Source organism: Heptranchias perlo, chromosome 4 (genome assembly GCF_035084215.1).
Source record: "Heptranchias perlo isolate sHepPer1 chromosome 4, sHepPer1.hap1, whole genome shotgun sequence".
Taxonomy (NCBI): Eukaryota; Metazoa; Chordata; class Chondrichthyes; order Hexanchiformes; family Hexanchidae; genus Heptranchias; species Heptranchias perlo.
In genome coordinates, this window is record NC_090328.1 from 66,961,376 (window position 1) to 66,983,554 (window position 22,179).

Sequence of the window (22,179 nt, forward strand, 5' to 3'; positions counted from 1 at the left end):
CCACGATTGGAATATTATGTCCAGTTCTGGGCACCGCACTTTGGGCCTTAGAGAGGGTTCAGAAAAGATTTACTCGAATGATTCCAGGGATGAGGGACTTTAGTTACGTGGATAGATTGGAGAAGCTGGGGTTGTTCTCCTTGGAACAGAGATGGTTGCAAGGAGATTTGATAGAGGCATTTAAAATCATGAAGGGTCTAGACAGAGTAGATAGAGAGAAACTGTTCCCATTGGCGGAAAGGTCAATAACCAGAGGGCATAGATTTAAGATGATTGGCAAAAGAAACAAAAGTGACATGAGGAAAATTTTTTGACGCAGCGAGTGGTTAGGATTTGGACTGCACTGCCGGAGGGGTGGTGGAGGCAGATTCAATCGTGGCCTTCAAAAGGAAACTGGATAAGTACTTGAAAGGAAAAAACTTGCAGGGCTATGGGGATAGGGCAGGGGAGTGGGACTAGTTGGATTGCTCTTGCATAGAGCCAGCATGGACTCGATGGGCCAAATGGCCTCCTTCCATGCTGGAACCTTTCTATGATTCTATGAATACAATGCATTTCAATGGTGAGGCAGACAGCGAGACACCGTTTTCGCGGAGCTAATGGCAGAACGGCGCAACTTGGACAGTAACTTTTGGATATCTGTGTTTAACCGTGCATCTGCCCCGCGCCTGAAATTGTGCATAAATAACGGCGAGCGCCATTAGCCTCATTGTTATTTTCACAGCAAATTCTGGCCCAATATTTTGGGTAGGATCCCAGCAGTATTTCCATCATGTGATTGGAAGCTCACCACTGGACGTGGGGCTGGGAAGTAGTTGTTGTTGCAGGATAACTGTCTTAGAGAGCCAGGCAGTATCCCCAATGGTGACCATATTCTTTCCTTCACTGTTGAAGGAAAATTCAATGAATTTCCACAGAGCAATCATTCCTCACTCCGTTAGAGTGCCCACAGTGGCCATTTAAACTTTGTTCTACGTTTCCTATTGCCTATAAACTCTGGATACCAGTGGAACAAGTTATGTCCAGTATTACTGAGACAGTAATGTTGGCACTCTTGATATATGATATTGCATGGCCATTAATGTCTTATTTAAATGCACCTGCCCATATTTGGGCGGATACTCCTGGGCCTGGATTTTGACTTGGAGCCAGGAAGAGAGTAGGGGGTGGGGGGAGGGAAGTTTATCGGACGCGAAATCTGGAAGTGAAGTTGGCGGGTTGGAATCTGCGATCACAACTCAAATGAAGGATAAAAATTTTACTTCCGGGTTTTGGGCCCAGCAGACAGCCAGTTTAACAGGCTGGCTGAGTGTCAAGTGGGAAAGCAGCTGGGGAGAGATCAGAATCCATCGGGGGAGGTGAGCATTCAGCCAACGTTGGAGGTGAGAACTCTGCCATTAGGGTGGGTCTCGGGCATTGGGGTTGGTCACGGGCATTGTGGGTGGTCTCGGGCATTGGGGGGCCGTCTCGGACATCGGGGAGGGGTTCTTGGACATCGGGGAGGGGGTCTCGGACATCGGGGGGGGGGGCCTCGAACATCGGGGGGTGGTCTCGGACATCAGGTGGGTGGTCTCGGACATTGGGGGTTCTTGGGCATTGAGGGGTGGTCTCGGACATCCGGGGGGGGTCCCAGACATTGGAGGGGGGTCTCGGACATTGGGGTGGGGTCTTGGACATTGGGGTGGGGTCTCGGCCATCGCGGGGGGATCTCAGTCATCGTGTGGTCTCGGTCATCGTGGGGTCTCGGACATGGGGGGGGTGTCTCGGACATGGGGGGTGCGTCTTGGACATGGGGGGGGCGTCTCTGACATTGGGGTGGGGTGTCAGCTATCGCGGGGGGATCGCGGACATCGGGAGTGGGGTTCGGCCGATCTCTGGGGTCCAATCGCGGCAGGTAAGCTTCTTGGGCCTGCAGGAAACAGTCCTGCACCTGTGGTCCTCAAACAATGCAATAAAGGCAGTTGCCTCATGATCCGGTTCTTCTCGCCTCCTTTTCACTGGTGAGATTCATGAGCCCCAGGAAGCCCGTGCTGAAGGCCTTGAATTTAACGATCAGTAAAATTCAATTTAAAAAGACCGTTAATTGATGCTGTAACTACCTGCCCACCTGAACTAACTAAGGTCCCGACTACAGCGAGTAGGTTACTTGCAAGCATCCAAACGCACCTCGGTTAAACCCGGAGTGGGCACATTTGAGTCGGGTTGCGCTCATGCTCCAAAAATCAATGATTTTCACTCCCCACCTGCCTCCAACCCACCTGTTCTTGGTGATGCCAGGAAATACAATGGCCGTGAAAATGGATGGGAATCTTGTGTAATGATTCTCTGCCCTGTTTTTTACCTCTGCCTTTTGGAATACAATCCTGTGTGGAGTCAAAGTTTTTTTTTGTTTGTTCTCAGAGTAAGGGCGATGCTGGCAAGGCCACATTTATTGCCCATCCCTAGTTATCTTGAAAAGATTGTGGTAGTCTTCTTTGTGAACTGCTGCAGACCTTGTGGTGGTGGCGCTCCCACAATGGTGTTAGGAAGGGAATTCCAGGAAAATGACCCAGCGATAATGAACGAATGGCACCATGCCGTTACCAAAGAAAATCTTGTCAGGAGCCCCTTCGATCCACTTAACTGACTGCTAGGGACTATTCCCATGGGTTCTTGGTGGCAGCATCCTACTGTGCTTGCCCTGTTCCCGCCTGGCGGCCTCATGTCTTTGTTGCTGGGTTCGGGTGAGAGTTGGGCCTGGACTGTGTTAATGAGGACCTGAGGTTAAAATAGCTTGGGCCTCACATCAGTGAGTGGGGGCGAGCCAGTTGCTCGCCTCTCCACCCAAATTAAAATAAGGGCTTATGTATTTGCCTTATGCTGCTTTTATATGCAAAGGAACTTAGAGTATTGCTATCTGATGCTTTTTTATGTACTCATGTGATATTGGGGATTTCCTCTATTGGAGGCTATATATCCTTCTCTGGACCCCCCTTGAAGTGCAGTGCGTGACTAACCCGTGGCCAGTTGTTGCGATGCAGGCAGCACGTTACATTCATGCCGCCTGCTGTTTTAAATTATTGATGCGTGCAGCCAGCGCTACCTCCGTTGTTGATTGGGTGCACGCATCAGCAGGGGGCTCAATATTGCACTTCTTAAAGGGGAGGTGCATTGTGGCTGCAAGAAGTGATGGGAGTCGTTTCAAAACTGAATCTGTGCTGTTATTCTTTGAAGAATGGCTGTGCCTGGGAGAGTGCGTGCACCAAGGTACTCTGATGATGCACTGGAGGCCCTGGTGCAAGAGGTGGAGAGAAGAAGGGCATCCTGTATCCACAAGGGGGGCAGGAGGCCCTTCAGACATATGCTCAAGGATCAGTGGGAGGAAGTAGGGGAGGAGGTAATTGCCAGGAGTATAGCTCCAAGAACATGACTGCAGTGCAGGATGATGTTCAATGATTTAAAATGAGTTGTCAAGGTGAGTGAGTTCAAGCTTCAAGTGGCATATCGTACCAACTGCACCACTGCTCAATTCACTACCCCCACATCACCCACCTACCAACAATCTCTTTCAGTCAGTACTCAACTGTTTAAATCATATGCATTATCTCACCCTCTCTGTTGCAAGCCTCACACCCACAACTCACAGTTCATACACACTGGTAGCTATTCAATCATTACAGCCACATCACCCAAACATCTTGCAGGACATTCACTGACACACTTCCCTCTTTCTTACAGGAGTAGGTGGTGCATAACAAGAGGAAGCAAGTGTCAGTGGCTCCATGGAACACGAACCTGCTGTCCTCTCTCAGGATGACAGCATTCCTGCTCCCACCACCGCCACTCCGCCAGTGCCCTTGTGGTACCTGTCAGCAAGCCAGCCCACTCCCTGTAGAGTGTTGAAACTTTATCCAAAAAAACGTACAAATGCACCAGCAGCCAGAAGAAATAATCCAGCAACTAACCTGTAACTCCTGCGTGTTCTCTTTAAATAGCGCTGGTGGGAGGCCTTTCATACCCTTTAAGTCATGTTCAACTATGCGAGGTTAAGGCAATGAGCTATAAATTGGGCCATTTTGTAGGCGCTATGAAGCTTTCTAACGACCTAAAATGGCGTCCAGAATGCCTCATATCCCTTAATACCTTTGGTTAGAACTTAGAATACCTCAAGCCTATAGCCCTTTGGGATCATTAACTTCATCTGTGTTGTTTACTGTCTTGATTTGGCATTGTTGTTTACCAAAGAAATTTTGATTTTTTTTTTAAAGACAGACATTCCCATAATACAGGGTGACCAGAACTGTACACAGTTCTGGTCACCCTATTATAGAAAGGATATTATTAAACTAGAAAGAGTGCAGAAAAGATTTACTAGGATGCTACCGGGACTTGATGGTTTGACTTATAGGGAGAGGTTGGATAGGCTGAGACTTTTTTCCCTGGAGAGTAGGAGGTTTCGGGGGGATCTTATAGAAGTCTATAAAATAATGAGGGGCATAGATAAGGTAGATAGTCAAAATCTTTTCCCAAAGGTAGGGGAGTCTATAACGAGGGGGCATAGATTTAAGGTGAGAGGGGAGAGATACAAAAGGGTCCAGAGGGGCAATTTTTTCACTCAAAGGGTGGTGAGTGTCTGGAACGAGCTGCCAGAGGCAGTAGTAGAGGCGGGTACAATTTTGTCTTTTAAAAAGCATTTGGACAGTTACATGGGTAAGATGGGTATAGAGGGATATGGGCCAAGTGCAGGCAATTGGGACTAGCTTAGTGGTATAAACTGGGCGACATGGACATGTTGGGTCGAAGGGCCTGTTTCCATGTTGTAAACTTCTATGATTCTATAATACTGTCAATTATCAATTGTTGTCAATGGAAAAATATTTCTGAATGTTTATATGCAATTGACATTTTTCGCTTTCTAAGGAATAGTTTCAGTATTTTCATATTTTGACTTTAGGCTCTGATGGGAAAGCCGTATGGTAGCATGCCTAGAAAAACTGTCCCAAAGAGTGAGCAAGACTCAGCCATGAATTTTGCCACATTGTGGGACTTTGGGGTAAGTTTAATTCTTGTTAGAACAATTGCCACGGGGAAGACGTGTGTAACTATTTATGCCGGAATACAAGATCATTATTTTTTTTAAAACCTAGTTTATAGTAAGGTAAATGTAGACTTTAGAGTACCTAATTTGCTGACATAGTTTTTGTGAATAACTCTTAAAAAAAATCTTTATAATTTTACCAGGGCTATGCGCAATATTCTGTTCTTTTTTATGGTTACTATAATCACCAGCGGTCAATTGGATGGCTGAAGTTCAGGCTACCCTTGGGCTACTTCCTGGTGGGAGTTGGTACAATAGCATACAGCTTCATGGTGGTGATTAGAACGTAAGTTCCATCTTCCTGATTAGATTTCTGTCCTCATGTTTTTTTGTAATAATTTTATTGTTTATCTTATATATGCACAATTATGTAATTGGTTCAAGATGATATCTTAATAAACCATAGACACTATGTAAGATTTTATTGATGAACTCAGTTGACATTACTAGTGAACATGGTATCATCTGTATATTGGGGTAAGTGTAATAATATCTGTATATTAGGAGTGAGCACTGTAGCATCTAAATATTAGTGATGTGTGCAGGATTGGACCAAAATCTCAAATAAACCCAAGCCTGTCCAGTTGGATGCAACAAGATTTCATGAAAAGCAGTAGAATTCTATGTTCTATATTGGATTAAAAAAATGAAAACACCAAACTGACAAAAAAATGAATTGAGCTTTATTTTTCTACTATCAATTCCAACTGTGATGATAATGGTTCTAGTTTGGGATTGATGGACTGAGGTCAGATCAGGTCAAACCAAGCTGACAATTGAAGCTGCAGCTGGTTCCATCATGCCTATCATTTTCTGAGAACTAGGACAATTATATTGAGAAAATCAGTAGCTGTAATAGAGCTAACCCCATTACCAGCAATTCTTGTCTGGGTTATGATGACACAAAGAGATCAGATTGACTCACTACTCAGCCACAATCCAATGTGCAATTTTATAATCCAATCAAATCACAGGTGCCAAATTGGTCACTTTACATGCTCTAAATGAGCCCCCTCTGGGGTTGGCCTCACATTGGCACTGATTCAGCAGCACTTTAGTATAACCTGACAGCAGCATTTTTCAACCTGTCACTTCCACATTAATACCAATTTCATATATTGCAGCTACTGTGTTCCACTAAATCTCTGGTACCCGCTTCTTCTCATTATTGTTTTAATTAGCTGGAAAAATACAAATATATAACAATAGATCACTATGGAGCTGCACTGGTGAGAGCATCTAGCTCACTAATGCATAGAAAACACACATTTCTAACAATGAGTCCTGATTACAGTACTGATGCGTGCATATCATAACTGGAACATAACTATCATATCCACTGGAACATTCTTGCCGCTTAATTCTGGCTGTCACAGTATAATGCTTTGAATTTCACTTTTGTTTTTCATTTCACTGAGTACATAAAAAGAAAAGAAATACATACATTTATATATTTAAAAATAAATCTGTGAAGACCTTTCTTAAACTGTATATATTGCACTGTGTTCATCCAGAAAACACCGTGTGACTATGAGATAGTGCTGAAAGTCCAAAGAAAATAAACACTGCAAACTTAAATGTAGGTCAACACCATCTGGGAGTGATTTTCTTCAAACCCAGTCCAGTGATACCAGTTCATTGTCATAACTGTGTAAATCATAATGAGCACTGTAAAATTCCAATCAACAAATCATTCCTGATTTTACTTGTTTTTTTACACTTTTTCTCATTGAAAATTAATGTTAATGCATTTAAGAATAACTAACGTGGCTTGAATCTAATACTGTGTTTTGGTAATATTCAGTGCCACAATTAATGATCTGTATATTCAATCTGGCCAAACGGGTTAGTGAAACTTTTGCAGCAGGGTTGAATAGTGGAGTTCAGCAGCTGGTTAAATATTTTGGAGTTTTGCATGATCATCTTTTCTAATGTTATGCTTCCTTATGTTCTTTAAAGATTAATGCTCATGGATTAAATGGTAATTTGGTTAAGTGGCTTGAAAACTCATTTGGCTATAGAAAGCAAAAAGTGATGATAAATGGAAATAGCTGGGTTGTGTAGGTGCATTGGGGGGGTGGTGGCAGTGACAAGTGGCATTCTGTGGGGCTCTATTCTGGGTCATTAAATTCAGTAAAGATAGGCAGGTCTAATCAGTTTTTACCTTAACTGCAGCTGTATAAGTTCCTTTAGCGATGACCTGAACAAGTAAACTGCAGCTTTTTTCTTACTTTTTATTCAAGTTTTTTAACAGATTTTTGGAAGTTTAGGAATTCTCAGAGTAAACAAGGAAAACTGGTGTGTCAGCACTTCTTGCTAAATTATACCACTTTTTTCTCATGTCTTATTTTGCTAAATATCTCGTCAGAGTTAGGAAGTGCTTTCTCTTAATTGAAATAATCTATACAAATCAATGCAGTAACACTGCTGAGATATTCACCCTTATCATCCTTCTCCCCTTTGCCCATGTACTGGACAGGTGCAGTCTGCCCAAAGTGCAATGTCTCTGTCCAGGCCTCAGAATAACTGAATTTGCTGGGCTGGATCATTATCATGGCCTGGCCGCATCTGTTGGTGAAGGTTCATCCCCTGGCAGCGCCTTGTGCTTGTAACACAGATACAGCTGCAGATCTGAGAGGCCTATAGTTTGGGACTGGCTGCTGGCCTTGGAGCAACTTGGCTGTTGTTGGAAAAGAGTGGCCAGAAGACCTCCAGTGCCAAAGATTAATGAAATGGTTGCAAAAAAAGGTAGGACTTACCTCCTCAAGTATCCCCTGCCTTGTTGCCTGGGCCCCTCAGACCTCGCAATCTAAGGGGGCTCAATTACAAGGCTGATGACAGCTTCTTCAAACACCCTAGCATCCTCCCAGCAAAGATGGAGGAAAGTGAGACGGGAGGATGAGATAAACCCCCTACTGCCTCATTTTCTGGGCTGCCCTTGTCCTGCGCATGTTGTATGTGAAGGGCTAGGTCCTCTTCTTTGAAAAAACTCTTGAAATCCCGGGGCAATGTAAAAGAGGCAGAGACCCAATGTAGCAGGTCTCCACCCCTTTTTCTTCTCTTAGCAGCTCAGAACCGAATGATCCGCAAGCACCACGGAGAGAAATATCAGGAGCACCATTTATTCCATTTATTTTAATGGTTTCAGTGGGAACAAGGACTCATAGGCTGGCATTTAAATATATCCTGGAAGCTTTGATGTTCAGGGACCATTAGCTGACAATTTAGTTGAGTTGACCATAATGCTTTTCTCCCTATTAAAATGACAAAAAACAATTTTACATTTTTTTGAAAATAAGTACGTATGTATTTTTTAAAAATTGTGACCAGTTAGCTTTCTCCCCTTGTCGGCCCTCTCCTGCATCTCTGCATCTAAGACAGGGAGGGGAGCTTGCTGTTGTTCAACCTGGACTCAAAACTTTGTCCCTTGACTCAAGGGTGATACAAGGTGGTGCTTCAACGCCAAATTTGTGAAAGGTTGAGGAGATGGTGCAGTACATGCAACACCAATGCATTACTGAGACGGGTTCATACCTCAGAGTTGTTAACCTCATCTATGTCACTACGAAGAAGAAGGGAAAGGCATTTCTCGCAGGGAAGGGAAAATTGGAGGGAATTTCAACACAAGCCACCCTCCTGCATCTGTTGCTGGGCAGCTTCAGAGCAGCATTTCTGTAGGCCTGGGAACTGCCTTCTTGATTTTGGATGAACAGCATGTGGAGACCTAACTCTAGAAAGACAGAACAGGCTGGGCTCTTTTCTCTAGAAAAGAGAAGGCTGAGAGGTGACCTGATAGAGGTCTTTAAAGTTATAGAGTAGATGTAGAGAAGATAGTTCCACTTGTGGGTCAGTCCAAAATGAGGGGCCATAAATATAACATAGTCATTAATAAATCCAGTAAGGAATTCAGGAGAAACTTCTTTGCTCAAGAGAGTGGTTAGAATGTGGAACTTGCTACCGCATGGAGTAGTTGAGATGAATAGCGTAGATGTATTTAAGGTGCAGTTACGTAAGTACATGAAGGAGAAAGGATTAGAAAGATATGTTGATAGGGTTAGAGGAAGTAAGGTGGGAGGAGGCTTGGGTGGAGCATAAACAGCGGCATAGATCTGTTGGGCTGAATGGCCTGTTTCTATGCTGTAAATATTATGTAACTGAGGATATGGGGAAAATCATAAAATAAATATTACCCTTTTAAATAACACAATGGTATATTTTTTCCATTGAAACATAAGTCCCACCCCTAGTGCCACTTTAAAATGTAATTATGAAGAATTGCCAGCTTTAACATCCTTTTGCTTTTTCCCCCTAATTACTTATGTTTCCTTTTTTGAATATTTTTGAGTGCTGATGACAATTATAGGAATGATGCTTTCTTCATCATGGGCTCCAACTGCCCAAGGATAAGTTATTCCACGCTCTAAGGGTTTAAACTCAGAATTTTCCATCTCTTAACTGCTTGCGTTTCTTGACAGCTTAGTGACTGTGAGATGGCTCCCAGCATTTATGCTGTTAAATCCATTTTCTGTAGCTTGGTGGGAGAATTGGGATGGGGGGGGGGGTTGATTTTAACCCTATCGGTATGGCGGAAACCAGCGGGTGGGCAGTTAAAAACAAGCAGGGGTGTACTGCAAAGATCCTCTGGAATGGTCTAGGCAGTGGAAGTGTTGCTTGAGCATGCCAATTATTTGTTCAGTAATGTTCCTTGTGGCAGCATGGCTCTCGTTGTAGGCGTGCTCTGCAGCTGTGCGTGGGTTCCTGACAGGAGTCACAAGCCATGTCTGGAGGAGATTGCCCTTGTTGCCCAATAGCCAGCCTATAACTTGGTGGCCTGGTTGGCACAGAGGACTGCCACGGGCTGAAAAAGATGCCAGGCTGGTGATAGGGAGTACACAATGTGTGTGCAGTCAATGGCATCCTGCACCTTGGGGAAGCCTGCCATGCCTGCCATGCAAAACATGGTGCTCTCTCATTTTGCTTTGCTCTGTCCACGGGGAAGGTGAGGTAGGTGTTCCTCGTGGTGTAGAGAGCTACGGTGACCTTCCTGATACATTGGTGTACTGTGAACTGTGAGATGTTGCTGATATCATCTGTTGTAGCCTGACAGGCTCCGTGGCATAAAAGTTTAGAGCCAAGGTGATCTTGACAGTCACAGGCAGTGCTGTCCATGTCCTGGTCTGAGGCTCGAGTTGTGGCTGCAGCAGGTGACATAGCTCAGTAATAGCCTCCTTGGTGAAGGGACGGTGCCTCATACATTGTTCCTGAGTAAAACTAATGTAGGAGAAGTGCTCCCTGAATATGCGCTGTGGATATGCCTCCTGCGCAGTGCCTCCTCCTTCCTCTTGTGGCAGCTGCTCCTGCTCTGTGGCGTCTTCCTTGCTGCTGCCCCTTATCCTCCAGCCTCGAAGGCAACCCTATGAGGCCACCCATGACTGCAGCCAAACTATTTCTGAGGCAAATTACTATAACAGTGCAAGACCAGCAAAATCTTTCTCTGTGTAGACATAGTGAAGTTTCTAGAGAGATAAAACACCAAAAAAATGCCAAGAAGTCAAGCAGCAGCCTGAAATTATAAAGCAGCAACTAACCTGTAAGTACTGCACAATCCCTTCAAATAGCGCTGGTCGGGGGCCTTCCTGCAGGCTAGCACCACGTTATGCTGTGCGAGTTCAGCACGTGGCGAGTGAAACACTGAGACATTCTAAAATCGAGAACGGGTCCTGCAAGAAGCACAAGACCCTAATTTGAATAAATTATTCTTGCCTTTAAATGTTGCCCGGTTGTGCTTCTCCTCCCAACGCAACATCCGTTCTCAAAATGATGGCGCGCACTTCTGGTCGGAAATGTGCACACGCTTCCTGCCTGCCATATTGGGGGCTTAGTAGCCATGTTAGTGCCTGAAAAATGTGTGCTGCGCAGCTGAATTTCTAGGCCACTATGTTGTGGATGGATGCCATGTATATTCCATTCTTCTGTGGAATATTTGGCATTTTATAAGTCACTGCATGCATACCCCCAGGAGGGTTCATTAGTTCTGTGTGTTTGTCTATTCTCCCTCTGTATTGGCACATCACAAATTAAATGAACTAAATTTAAGAGGCAGGGTGGTCTACTTGCTTTCATCCTGTAGTATCTAAAGTGCCCCTGAATACCTAGCAGCTGGCAGTTGCTAGATTGACAGTGTTACATCACTTAGTGGCATACTTCCTGTTTCTTTGAGCATGATAATAAATTAGCCTAAATACAACAAGAAGATAAAGCTATAACACTTTCATGTACTCCTCAGAATGGCAAGCAATGCGAATGAGGAGGGCGGTGGAGACGACACAAGTTTTAACTTTAGTTGGAAGATGTTTACAAGCTGGGACTACTTGATTGGCAATGCAGAAACAGCAGACAATAAATTTGCTTCCATCACGACCAGCTTTAAGGTACTGTATTACTTTGCAGTTGTCATTTATAGGTTTATAAAAATCCATAGGTGAATATTAATACTTAGCATATTACTTCAGGTTTCAAATTATTCTCTTTAGTGAATAGATTTTAGTAATGGTCCATACAGTAAGTATTAAAGCATGTCCATAGTTTGTGCAAATTATTTAATTTATCTGTATATCATGTTAATAGTATACGGAGCTGGTTAACATAACAACATAAGTATGAAAGAAGAAAAGGTTATTTCGAGTACCAAGTCCATGACCTTCACAGATCATATAGTTTGCCCTGTCATACACTCTACCCATCCTACTCAGTCGCCTGAAGAAGGTAACTGTCCGCAGGTAAAATCTCCAAAAAGGCTCTGCAGCTCTGTGAAATTACTTCCCATCATTGAAGATAAATGAACAAAACTCCAATATATTAATGTTACCTAAAAGCCACATTATTCAACTCTAACCGGTCACATCCTACTAATGAATCATTTATAATCCCAGAAGCATCTATATTCTCCAAACCTCTCCTCATTTTAAAGACTATATAATGTCCCCTTTCACCTTGCTTTCTTCCAGTCACAGCAAGCTCAGTTCTGCACAACTTAACAACTTGACAACTTAAGAGTTCTAAATCATACAATTATCCTTGTCATTCTTCTCTGAATTATGTTCAATGCATCAGTGTCCCTTTGCTGCATACATATTACATATAATATTCTAAATGTGGCCTTCACAACAAGTTATATGGGGTTAAAATTAACATAATCAAAACTCCTTACCATGCATCCTTTTTATTAATTAATAATTTGATGACAGGTCTTGGGTTGATTTAATACTTTCAGAAAATTCTTACCGATCACACCTGTGTCCTTTTCTTCTTCCTCTTTTGATAATCAACACCCATTCTGAGGGAGTGCAGTACTGAGGGAGTGCTACAAGTTGGAGTTGCCGTCTTTCGGATGATTCGTTAAACTGAGACCCCATCTGCCTTCTCAGGTGGATGTAAAAGATCCCATGGCACTATTTCGAAGAAGAGCAGGGGAATTCTTTCCAGTGTCCTGGCCAATATTTATCCCTCAACCAACATCACTTAAAAACAGATTATCTGGTCATTTATCACATTACTGTTTGTGGGAGCTTGCTGTGTGCAAATTGGCTGCCGCGTTTCCTGCATTTTAACAGTGACTACAATGCAAAAGTATTTAATTGGCTGTAAAGCGCTTAAGGACATCCTGAGGTTGTGAAAGGCGCGACAAAAATGCAAGCCTTTCTTTCTTTCTTTCATTCACTGTGCTGTTTTCATGCTTCCTGTTGTAATTTGTGTTAGTGTAAACTTATTTACATTAAAAGCTATCTGATATTCCGTAGCCTGGATGCAATTCATTCAGATCGCTTTGAATGTTATCAATCTTACAAAACTTTATGGGGTAGATATTTGTCTGGGCCCACTTGCAGTGCGCGCCAGAGCCGGAAGGCCTGAGACTGGCCCAAAATTGGGCCTTGGCCTCATTTCAATAAGTTTGGTGAGCTGTTGGTATCTGCCGATCACAGCCCTCAGAGGCCGTTAGGAGTGCTGTGGAACTGGGAGGAGCACTCCTGCTCCTCCTGGCTTCACGAGGTTTAAAAAAAATCGAACTTAACTTTTTGGTGGCCGTCCAGTAAACTTGAGTAGAGCAACCTGCTTCATTTAAGGCAGCCCAATTTCCCTGAGGGGTTCTGAAACAGGCATAATTAGCATATGCAAAGGAACTAATACTGTTTTAAGTAGCCATCTTGGATGCCTGAAAATTATCCAAGGCCAATATGGCATTGGATATTTCTATGGCATCCTTGGGGCACAGGGCAAAGCCCAAAAAAATTGGTCATTTTTGCCCCCAATTTCCATCCAAAAATGGGCGCAATGATGACCGATTTCTCCCCCGATATTTCTAAAAGTGCCCTCTTCCATATCATTTATTAATAATGGACAAAAAGAAACCTAGGACAGATCCTGTCTTCTGTTCCTAGCCTGTTCCACTTATCACTCTCTACCTAGTGACCATAAGTATTTCTAATTGTATTTTCATATTAGGATCCCACGGATGTAGCTTGAGCAAATGACTAACAATTTTTATGTTATTATCCACAACAAAATTATCAAATTTTAATTCATGTATGACTAAATATACAACATCTTTTGCACCTTTTTCAATGCCATCATATTTTCCACATTTGTGTTTAAGATCAGTATCTAACACACATTGCTAACAGCATTAAGTACAGATATTGGTTTAAGTTTAACTAACAAGAGCAACCTTTATTTGATGATTCATTTATTCATTCCCTTTTTCATAAGCTTTCTCGTGTGTGTTTTATGCATTATTATTACTAATACAAAATGCAATAACAACAACTTGCATTTATATGGCACCTTTAATGTGGTAAAACGTCCCAAGGTGCTTCACAGGAGTGTTATCAAACAAAATTTGACACCGAGCCACATAAGGAGATATTAGGACAGGTCAAAGCTTGGACAAAGAGGTAGGTTTTAAGGAGCATCTTAATGGAGGAGAGAGAGGTAGAGAGGTGGAGAGGTTTAGGGAGGGAATTCCAGAGTTTAGGGCCGAGGCAACTGAAGGCACGACCACCAATGGTGGAGCAATTATAATCGGAAATGCACAGGAGGCCAGAATTGGAGGAGTGTAGAGATCTCAGACAGTTGTAGGGCTGGAGGAGTTTGCAGATAGGGAGGGGCGAGGCAATGGATGGATTTGAAAACAAGGATGAGAATTTTAAAATCGAGGTGTTGCCGGACCAAGGGAGCCGATGTAGGTCAGTGAGCACAGGGTTCAGGGGTAAATGGGAGTTAGGATATGGACAGCAGAGTTTTGGATGAACTCAAGTTTACAGAGGTTGCAAGGTGGGAGGCTGGCCAGGACAGCATTGGAATAGTCGAGTCTAGAGGTAACAAAGGCATGGATGAGGGTTTCAGCAGCAGATGAGCTGAGGTGGGGTGGAGGTGGGCGATATTAGAGGTGGAAGTAGGTGGTCTTGGTGATGGAGTGGATGTGGGGTCTGAAGCTCATCTCAGGGACACCAAGGTTGCGAACAGTCTACTACTGCCTCAGACAGTGGCCAGGGAGAGGGATGGAGTCGGTGGCCAGAGAATGGAGTTTGTGGTGGGGACTAAAGGCAATTGCTTCGATCTTCCTAATATTTAGTTGGAGGAAATTTTTGCTCATCCAGCACTGGATGTCGGACAAGCAGCTTGACAAATCAGAGGCAATGGAGGTGTCGACAAGATGGTGGTGAGGTAGAGCTGGGTGTCATCAGCGTACATGTGGAACCTGACGTCGTGTTTTCGGATCATGTCGCTGAGGGGCAGCATGAAGATCAGAAATAGGAGAAATCCCACCAGATGATCAGTAGACCTAACTGGCACAAAGTAATTTATTGTACTGTAAGTGATGCTTGGCCCATGCAGGATACCAGGCTGCATCCACATTTTGAGTTATTTATTGATAAGGTACAGATCTTTTACACAACTATGGAAGAATGCCTAGTATATTGACATTCTGTGTCACTCTGCTGGATCACTGAGCCTAAATACATAGCTAAAGTAACCAAGATTTGCATGCCATAAATTGTTTGTCCTGTGGACGGGTATTTTATTAGACATTCACATATGACTTTAAAAAAAATTAATTTGAACACAGGAATCCATTCTTGAAGAACAAGAGAATCGGAAAGAAGGAAATATCCATTTAACCAGATTCTTACGGGTTCTTGCCAACTTCTTGGTGCTCCTCACTTTGGCTGGAAGTGGTTACCTGATTTTCTTTGTCGTCAGAAGGTCTCAGAAGTTTGCACAGGAAGGACTGGATGACTATGGATGGTGGGAAAGAAATGAAGTTAGTGCACAGAGTAATTTTCACAACTGTGGGAACAGATTGGCATATTGAATCAGTTACATAAATCTAACTGTAGTTTGAAACATGCATCTTAATTATTTTAAGTGGGACAATTTGTCACTCATGAGCTCTGAACTAAATTGAACCATTTGATTTGCAATAACCTAGATTTTGCCCAATTCAAATTTAGATGCATGACTCCCATTTTTTTGTTTCCAGGACATCTGTCACCTGCTTGAATTTATAAATAAATAACTAAACAAACATATGATGAATATTTATTTTAATAAATTACATAAGACAAAATCAGAGGATTTTTCTCCTTATATAAGTGACAAGGTCAAATATTTACATTTGTTAACAAATTTTCTAAAATACTTGATAAAGAGATTATTACCAAAACTGAAAGTGCATGGAATTGGTGGTAACCTTGTGACGTGGGTTGGTAATTTATTGGGAGGTAGGAGACAGAGAGTAGGGATAAAAGTTTTCTGATTGATGGAATGTGACAAATGCTGTTCCACAGGGATCTGTACTGGGACTTTAGCCTTTCACCATGAATATTAAGCACTTGGATGAAGGAATAGAGAGTTGTATATCCAAGTTTGCAGATGACACTAAGTTAGGAGGCACAGTAAATTGTTTAAATGGGAGCAGGAAGATAGAAAGGGATATAGACAGACTAAGTGAGTGGGCAAAACCATGGCAGATGAAGTTCAATGTGGAGAATTGTGAGATCATCCACTTTGGATCCGAGCAAGACAAATTGGAATAGTTTCTTAATGGTGAGAGAGCAGGAACTGTGAAGGAGCAAAGGGATTTAGTTGTCCCTGTACACAAATCACTAAAAGCTAGTGCATAGGCCAAAAAGTAATCAAAAAGGCTAATGGCCATGAAAAGACAAATGGATGCAGAGCATCTGAATCATAATACTTTGCAAAAACCCTTCGATGACATGGATGGTGGTGGGGTCCAATACATCATTTGTGGTACTTTCAGAGAGAACTTCTCTACAATGCAGAGAATCCTGGAGCAAGTGACCGCTCCAAGATCTTCTGCACACATCCCTTAGAATGTAGAGACCTCCTGACACATAATTGCATGGATATATGAAGGAATACTATTTTGGGGAAATACACCCTGGTTGCTGGGTATCTGTAAAAGGTGATCTCCTGCCATGTTGTCTTATGAGCCTGGCTTCCCAGGATGCCTGTTGCTCGTTCTCCTCTCCCCTACTCCGCCAGAAGGGAGCCCACCAGTGTGAAGAGGGAAATATTAACAGTGCTGCAGTGGGGATGCTGCAGCAACATCAGAAGAGCCGGTGACAGACCTTAAAGGGGCAGAAGCACCCTGAAGATCAGATCAGCTGAAACACTGAAGGTCTAAGCCAAGATACATATTGAGGGCCAGACCAAGGGGAGAGAAGGCAGCTTCAAGGTCCTCCATGAGGGAACCTCAGGGCCATTACTGCTGCTTCTTGGGGCCGACCGTCACCTTCCTTGTGATGGCCCTGGGAAGCAGTAATAAGTGGGGTGGACGGGATGGAAATTCTCTGGGCACCTGGGCCTTCAATGGAAATGAAAACCAGGAGAGTTTTCACCCAAAATCAAAATAGCTCCCATTGTAAGCAGATGTTCCTTTCAGATTTAACTTGGCCTTTTTGATGTAGACATGGCTTCAAGGAATCCATCAATAGTCCACTCCTGCATTTTAAGCATGTCATTTATTGTTGTTAGGAAATATTTTCCTCTGCCATTGGGCTGATCTGGGGTAGGTGGAAAAGAAAAGTCAGGCAAGGCGGCGTTCCATTGCTCTCCACTACATGACACCACTTCTAGGATTTCCCAGCGGAACTAACGGAAGGGGTACAATATATCTGTCCAAATATGAGTGAGAGTATTAAAATGAGATTCAAATGATGGGAAATACATTGTATGACATATCCTATCATTTATGCCATAGCAACACTGTGTGCGAATAATGAAATGCTTTCCTCCAATCTAGGGTTGCTATGGGGACATAGGGGAATTTACATTTTAGAAGGGCGAACTTGCTGAGTACAATCAATGGCACTAGGCAAGGCGGGAGATTTGAAAATAGGTTATTCCCCATTTCAAGCATTTGGCCCTTCTGCCAGGTCCTCCAGCCTTGCTACATCACAGCCAATTCCCTCTCCCCAACCCTGCAGCAGCAGGAACAGCACAGGAGCCTGCCAAAATTATTATAACGACCTTGGGCTGCAGGAAATCGACCAGGGTCAGTGGTGCAGGCATGTGGTGGGCAGATGGCCAGCCCATCGAAGTTACTCTGACATTGTGGCTAACAGAAAAATCTGCCGCCTAACGTCTTTATTTTTAATGGAAGGTCTGCAGGCTTTTTGGGGATTTTCACACTCTACTACTCTGGGGGAAGAATCACTCTGGTCGCTATTTTGTAGTGACTTCATAAATGCATTAAAAATAATGTATTTATGATTTCTTTGCACATTAATCTAAGTTTTCAGATGATAAAATGATTGACAAACACTTGTTCCTGGAGACAGTGCCTCATTAAATTTAGTTGAACTTAAAAAGATCTAATTGAATGAGATCTATTTTGAGCATCTTGATATTTGTGGCCTCTTATGTTTTCCTTTAAAGAGATTGAAATGTCACACTGCTGCTTCTCTACAGTATTCATTTGATTAAACTTTGTGTGATGTTATTAATAATCATGTTAATCTTATGTGATTTTTATTAGGTAAATATGGTCATGTCGCTGCTGGGTATGTTCTGTCCAATGTTGTTTGACATCATCAGTCCTTTAGAGAACTATCACCCACGCATTGCACTCCAATGGCAACTGGGCCGCATTTTTGCTTTGTTTCTTGGTAACCTCTACACATTTATTATCGCTTTATTGGATGAAATTAATCTCAAGGCAAGAACGGTGCAATAATTATTCATTATGTCTTCACATACAAAATAACATTTTAGGCAAAAGAAGTCTATATCTCTTTGTATTGCTTCTTTGATTTTAGCTTGAAGAGGAAAAGATTATTAGGTACAATATTACCATCTGGGAGAAGACCCTTTATAATGGAACCTGGTTGGAGAACTCAACTGCACATCCTCCAATAGAAGTAGATCCTGCAATTGTACCCAGAGGACCTTGCTGGGAGACCATGGTGGGGCAGGTATCTATTGTTAAAAAACATTATTAATTACACTAATCAGTGCAACACCAAAGCCTCGTAATTTGAACCTAAATTCCCAAGATCTCCAGCACTAAGTCACTTCCTGTAGCAAAGCATTCCATGTTGCAACAACCCTAACTTTTAAGTATGGCCTACCCAAGGCCTTGTATAAATGTATCATTACTTTACTGTTGTATTTGCTGCCTCTATTTATAAAACCCCAAATGTTATTGGCCTTTTTTTTGATGATTTTATATTTCTGCTTGTGGAGTTTCAGGAAATTATATACTTGAACCCCACATCTTTATGTTCTCTCCACACCCTTCAGTGTCTTTCTTTTGAGGGTTAATCAAGAGCAAACGTTCATCTATTTATATTTTATTCACACTTAAATTATGACTATTTACAACAGTCAGATAAAGCTTATAATTCCAGTAGGAGGTAGCATGGATAATCTCTCTGCTCCATCTTGTCATTAGTACTACTCAACCAACGCTTTGCAGTTTTACTATACCTCAGAGAGCCTTCTACAAAGCACAGTAGCTCCTATTAGCTGTACAAAAGTGTAGATACCTGGGAGTGATTACAAGGTTCTTAGATGACATTACTAAATGAACAGTTGGCATCCCCCATGCATAACTATCAGTCTAATATATATTAAATTCGATAGGTGGAGCATGCATTTCATTGAAAGCTCATTGTGAGTACTTGCAGTCCCTATTACTGCTGCAGGTGGCACTATAATCAAGATTTACAATGTTATCTATGTGCTACATGATAGCTGCCATTTTATAGTGAGAGCATGTGGACAGGATAAGTGAATGGGTGAGAAGGAGGCAGATGGAGTATAATGTGGGGAAATATGAAATTATCCACTTTGGTAGGAAGAATAGAAAAGCAGAATATTTTTTAAAAGGTGAGAGACTAAGAAAGGTTGGTATTCACAGGGATTTGGGTGTCCTTGTACATGAATCACAGAAAGTTAACATTCAGGTAGAGCAAGCAACTAGGAAGGCAAATGGTATGTTAGTCTTTATTGCAAGAGGCTTGAAGTATAAGGGTAATGAGGTCATAGAGTCATAGAGAGTCATAGAGTCATAGAGTTATACAGCACGGATAGAGGCCCTTCGGCCCATCGTGTCCGCGCCAGCCATCAAGCCCTGTCTACTCTAATCCCATATTCCAGCATTTGGTCCGTAGCCTTGTATGCTATGGCATTTCAAGTGCTCATCCAAATGCTTCTTGAATGTTGTGAGGGTTCCTGCCTCCACAACCCTTTCAGGCAGTGAGTTCCAGACTCCAACCACCCTCTGGGTGAAAAAGTTCTTTCTCAAATCCCCTCTAAACCTCCCGCCTTTTACCTTGAATCTATGTCCCCTTGTTATAGAACCCTCAACGAAGGGAAAAAGCTCCTTAGTATCCATCCTATCTGTGCCCCTCATAATTTTGTACACCTCAATCATGTCCCCCCTCAGCCTCCTCTGCTCCAAGGAAAACAAACCCAATCTTCCCAGTCTCTCTTCATAGCTGAAGCGCTCCAGCCCTGGTAACATCCTGGTGAATCTCCTCTGCACCCTCTCCAAAGCGATCACATCCTTCCTGTAGTGTGGCGACCAGAACTGCACACAGTACTCCAGCTGTGGCCTAACCAGTGTTTTATACAGCTCCATCATAACCTCCTTGCCCTTATATTCTATGCCTCGGCTAATAAAGGCAAGTATCCCATATGCCTTCTTTACCACCTTATCTACCTGTTCCGCCGCCTTCAGGGATCTGTGATCTTGCACACCAAGATCCCTCTGACCCTCTGTCTTGCCTAGGGTCCTCCCATTCATTGTGTATTCCCTTGCCTTGTTAGTCCCTCCAAAGTGCATCACCTCGCACTTTTCCGGGTTAAATTCCATTTGCCACTGTTCCGCCCATCTGACCAACCCATCTATATCGTCCTGCAGACTGAGGCTATCCTCCTCGCTATTTACCACCCTACCAATTTTTGTATCATCAGCGAACTTACTGATCATACCTTTTACATTCATATCCAAGTCATTAATGTAGACCACAAACAGCAAGGGACCCAGCACCGATCCCTGTGGTACCCCACTGGCCACAGGCTTCCAGTCACAAAAACAACCTTCGACCATCACCCTCTGCCTTCTGCCACTAAGCCAGTTTTGTATCCAAAGTGCCAAGGCACCCTGGATTCCATGGGCTCGTACCTTCTGCAATTATATAGGGCTCTGGTGAGACCACACCTGGAGTATTGTGTACAGTTTTGGTCTCCTTACCTAAGGAAGGATATACTTGCCTTAGAGGAGGTGCAATGAAGGTTCACTAGATTGGTTCATGGGATGAGAGGGTTGTCCTATGAGGAGAGATGGAATAAAATGAGCCTATATTCTCTGGAGTTTAGAAGAATGAGAGATGAGATGGGGGTGGTGCCAGAAGACTGGAGAATTGCAAATGTTACACCCTTGTTCAAAAAAGGGTATAAGGATAAACCTGGTAAATATAGGCCAGTCAGTTTAACCTCGGTGGGGGAGCTATTAGAAATGATAATTTGGGATAAAATTAATAGTCACTTGGACAAGTGTGGATTAATAAAGGAAAGCTAGCTTGGAAAGCAAATTGTGTTTAAATAATTTGATTGAGTTTTTTAATGAGGTATCAGAGAGGGTTGATGAAGGCAATGCGACTGATGTTGTGTATATAAGTACTTTCAAAAGGCGTTTGATAAAGTGTCACATAATAGGCTTGTAAGCAAAGTTGAAACCCATGGAACAAAAGGGGCAGTGGCAGCATGGATACGAAATTGGCTAAGGAAACAGAGAGTAGTGGTGAGCAGTTGTTTTTCGATCTGGAGGAAGGTATACAGTGGTGTTCCCCAGTGGTCGGTACTAGGACCACTGCTTTTTTTGATATATATTAATGACTTGGACTTGGGTGTATAGGGTACAATTTCAAAATGTGCAGATGACACAAAACTTGGAAGGGTAGTAAACAGTGAGGAGGATAGTAATACACTTCAACGGGACATAGACAGGCTGGTGGAATGGGTGGACACATGGCAGATGAAATTTAACACAGAGAAGTGCGAAGTGACACATGTTGGCAGGAACAATGAGAAGAGGCAATATAAACTAAATGGTACAATTCTAAAGGAACAGAGAGACCTGGGAGTATATGTGCACAAATCTTTGAAGGTGGCAGGACAGGTTGAGAAAGCAGTTAAAAAAGCATACGGGACCCTGGGATTTATAAATAGAGGCAGAGTACAAAAGCAAGGAAGTTATTTTGAACCTTTATAAAACACTGGTTCGGCCACAACTGGAGTATTGTGTCCAGTTCTGGGCATCGCACTTCAGGAAAGATGAGAAGGCCTTAGAGAGGGCGCAGAAAAGATTTACTAGAATTGTTCCAGGGATGAGGGACGTCAGTTACGTGGATAGACTTGAGAAGCTGGGGTTGTTCTCCTTAAACCAGAGAAGTTTAAGAGGAGATTTGATAGACGTGTTTAAAATCATGAAGGTTTTAGATAAAGTAAATAAAGAGAAACTGTTCCCATTGGCAGAAGGGTCGAGAACCAAAGGACACAGATTTAAGGTGTCT

At 42.9% G+C, this 22,179-nt stretch overlaps 1 protein-coding gene across 1 annotated transcript in view; it reads left to right on the forward strand.

Annotated features, from left to right (window-relative positions):
- tmc1 (transmembrane channel-like 1) overlaps nt 1–22,179 on the forward strand; it is an 83,872-nt gene that overhangs the window by 31,826 nt on the left and 29,867 nt on the right. The window contains exons 7-12 of the mRNA XM_067982198.1: nt 4,934–5,032; nt 5,221–5,363; nt 11,364–11,508; nt 15,204–15,398; nt 18,138–18,317; nt 18,418–18,573. Coding sequence (XP_067838299.1) covers nt 4,934–5,032; nt 5,221–5,363; nt 11,364–11,508; nt 15,204–15,398; nt 18,138–18,317; nt 18,418–18,573 — 918 coding nt within the window. The remainder of the gene's footprint in view (nt 1–4,933; nt 5,033–5,220; nt 5,364–11,363; nt 11,509–15,203; nt 15,399–18,137; nt 18,318–18,417; nt 18,574–22,179) is intronic.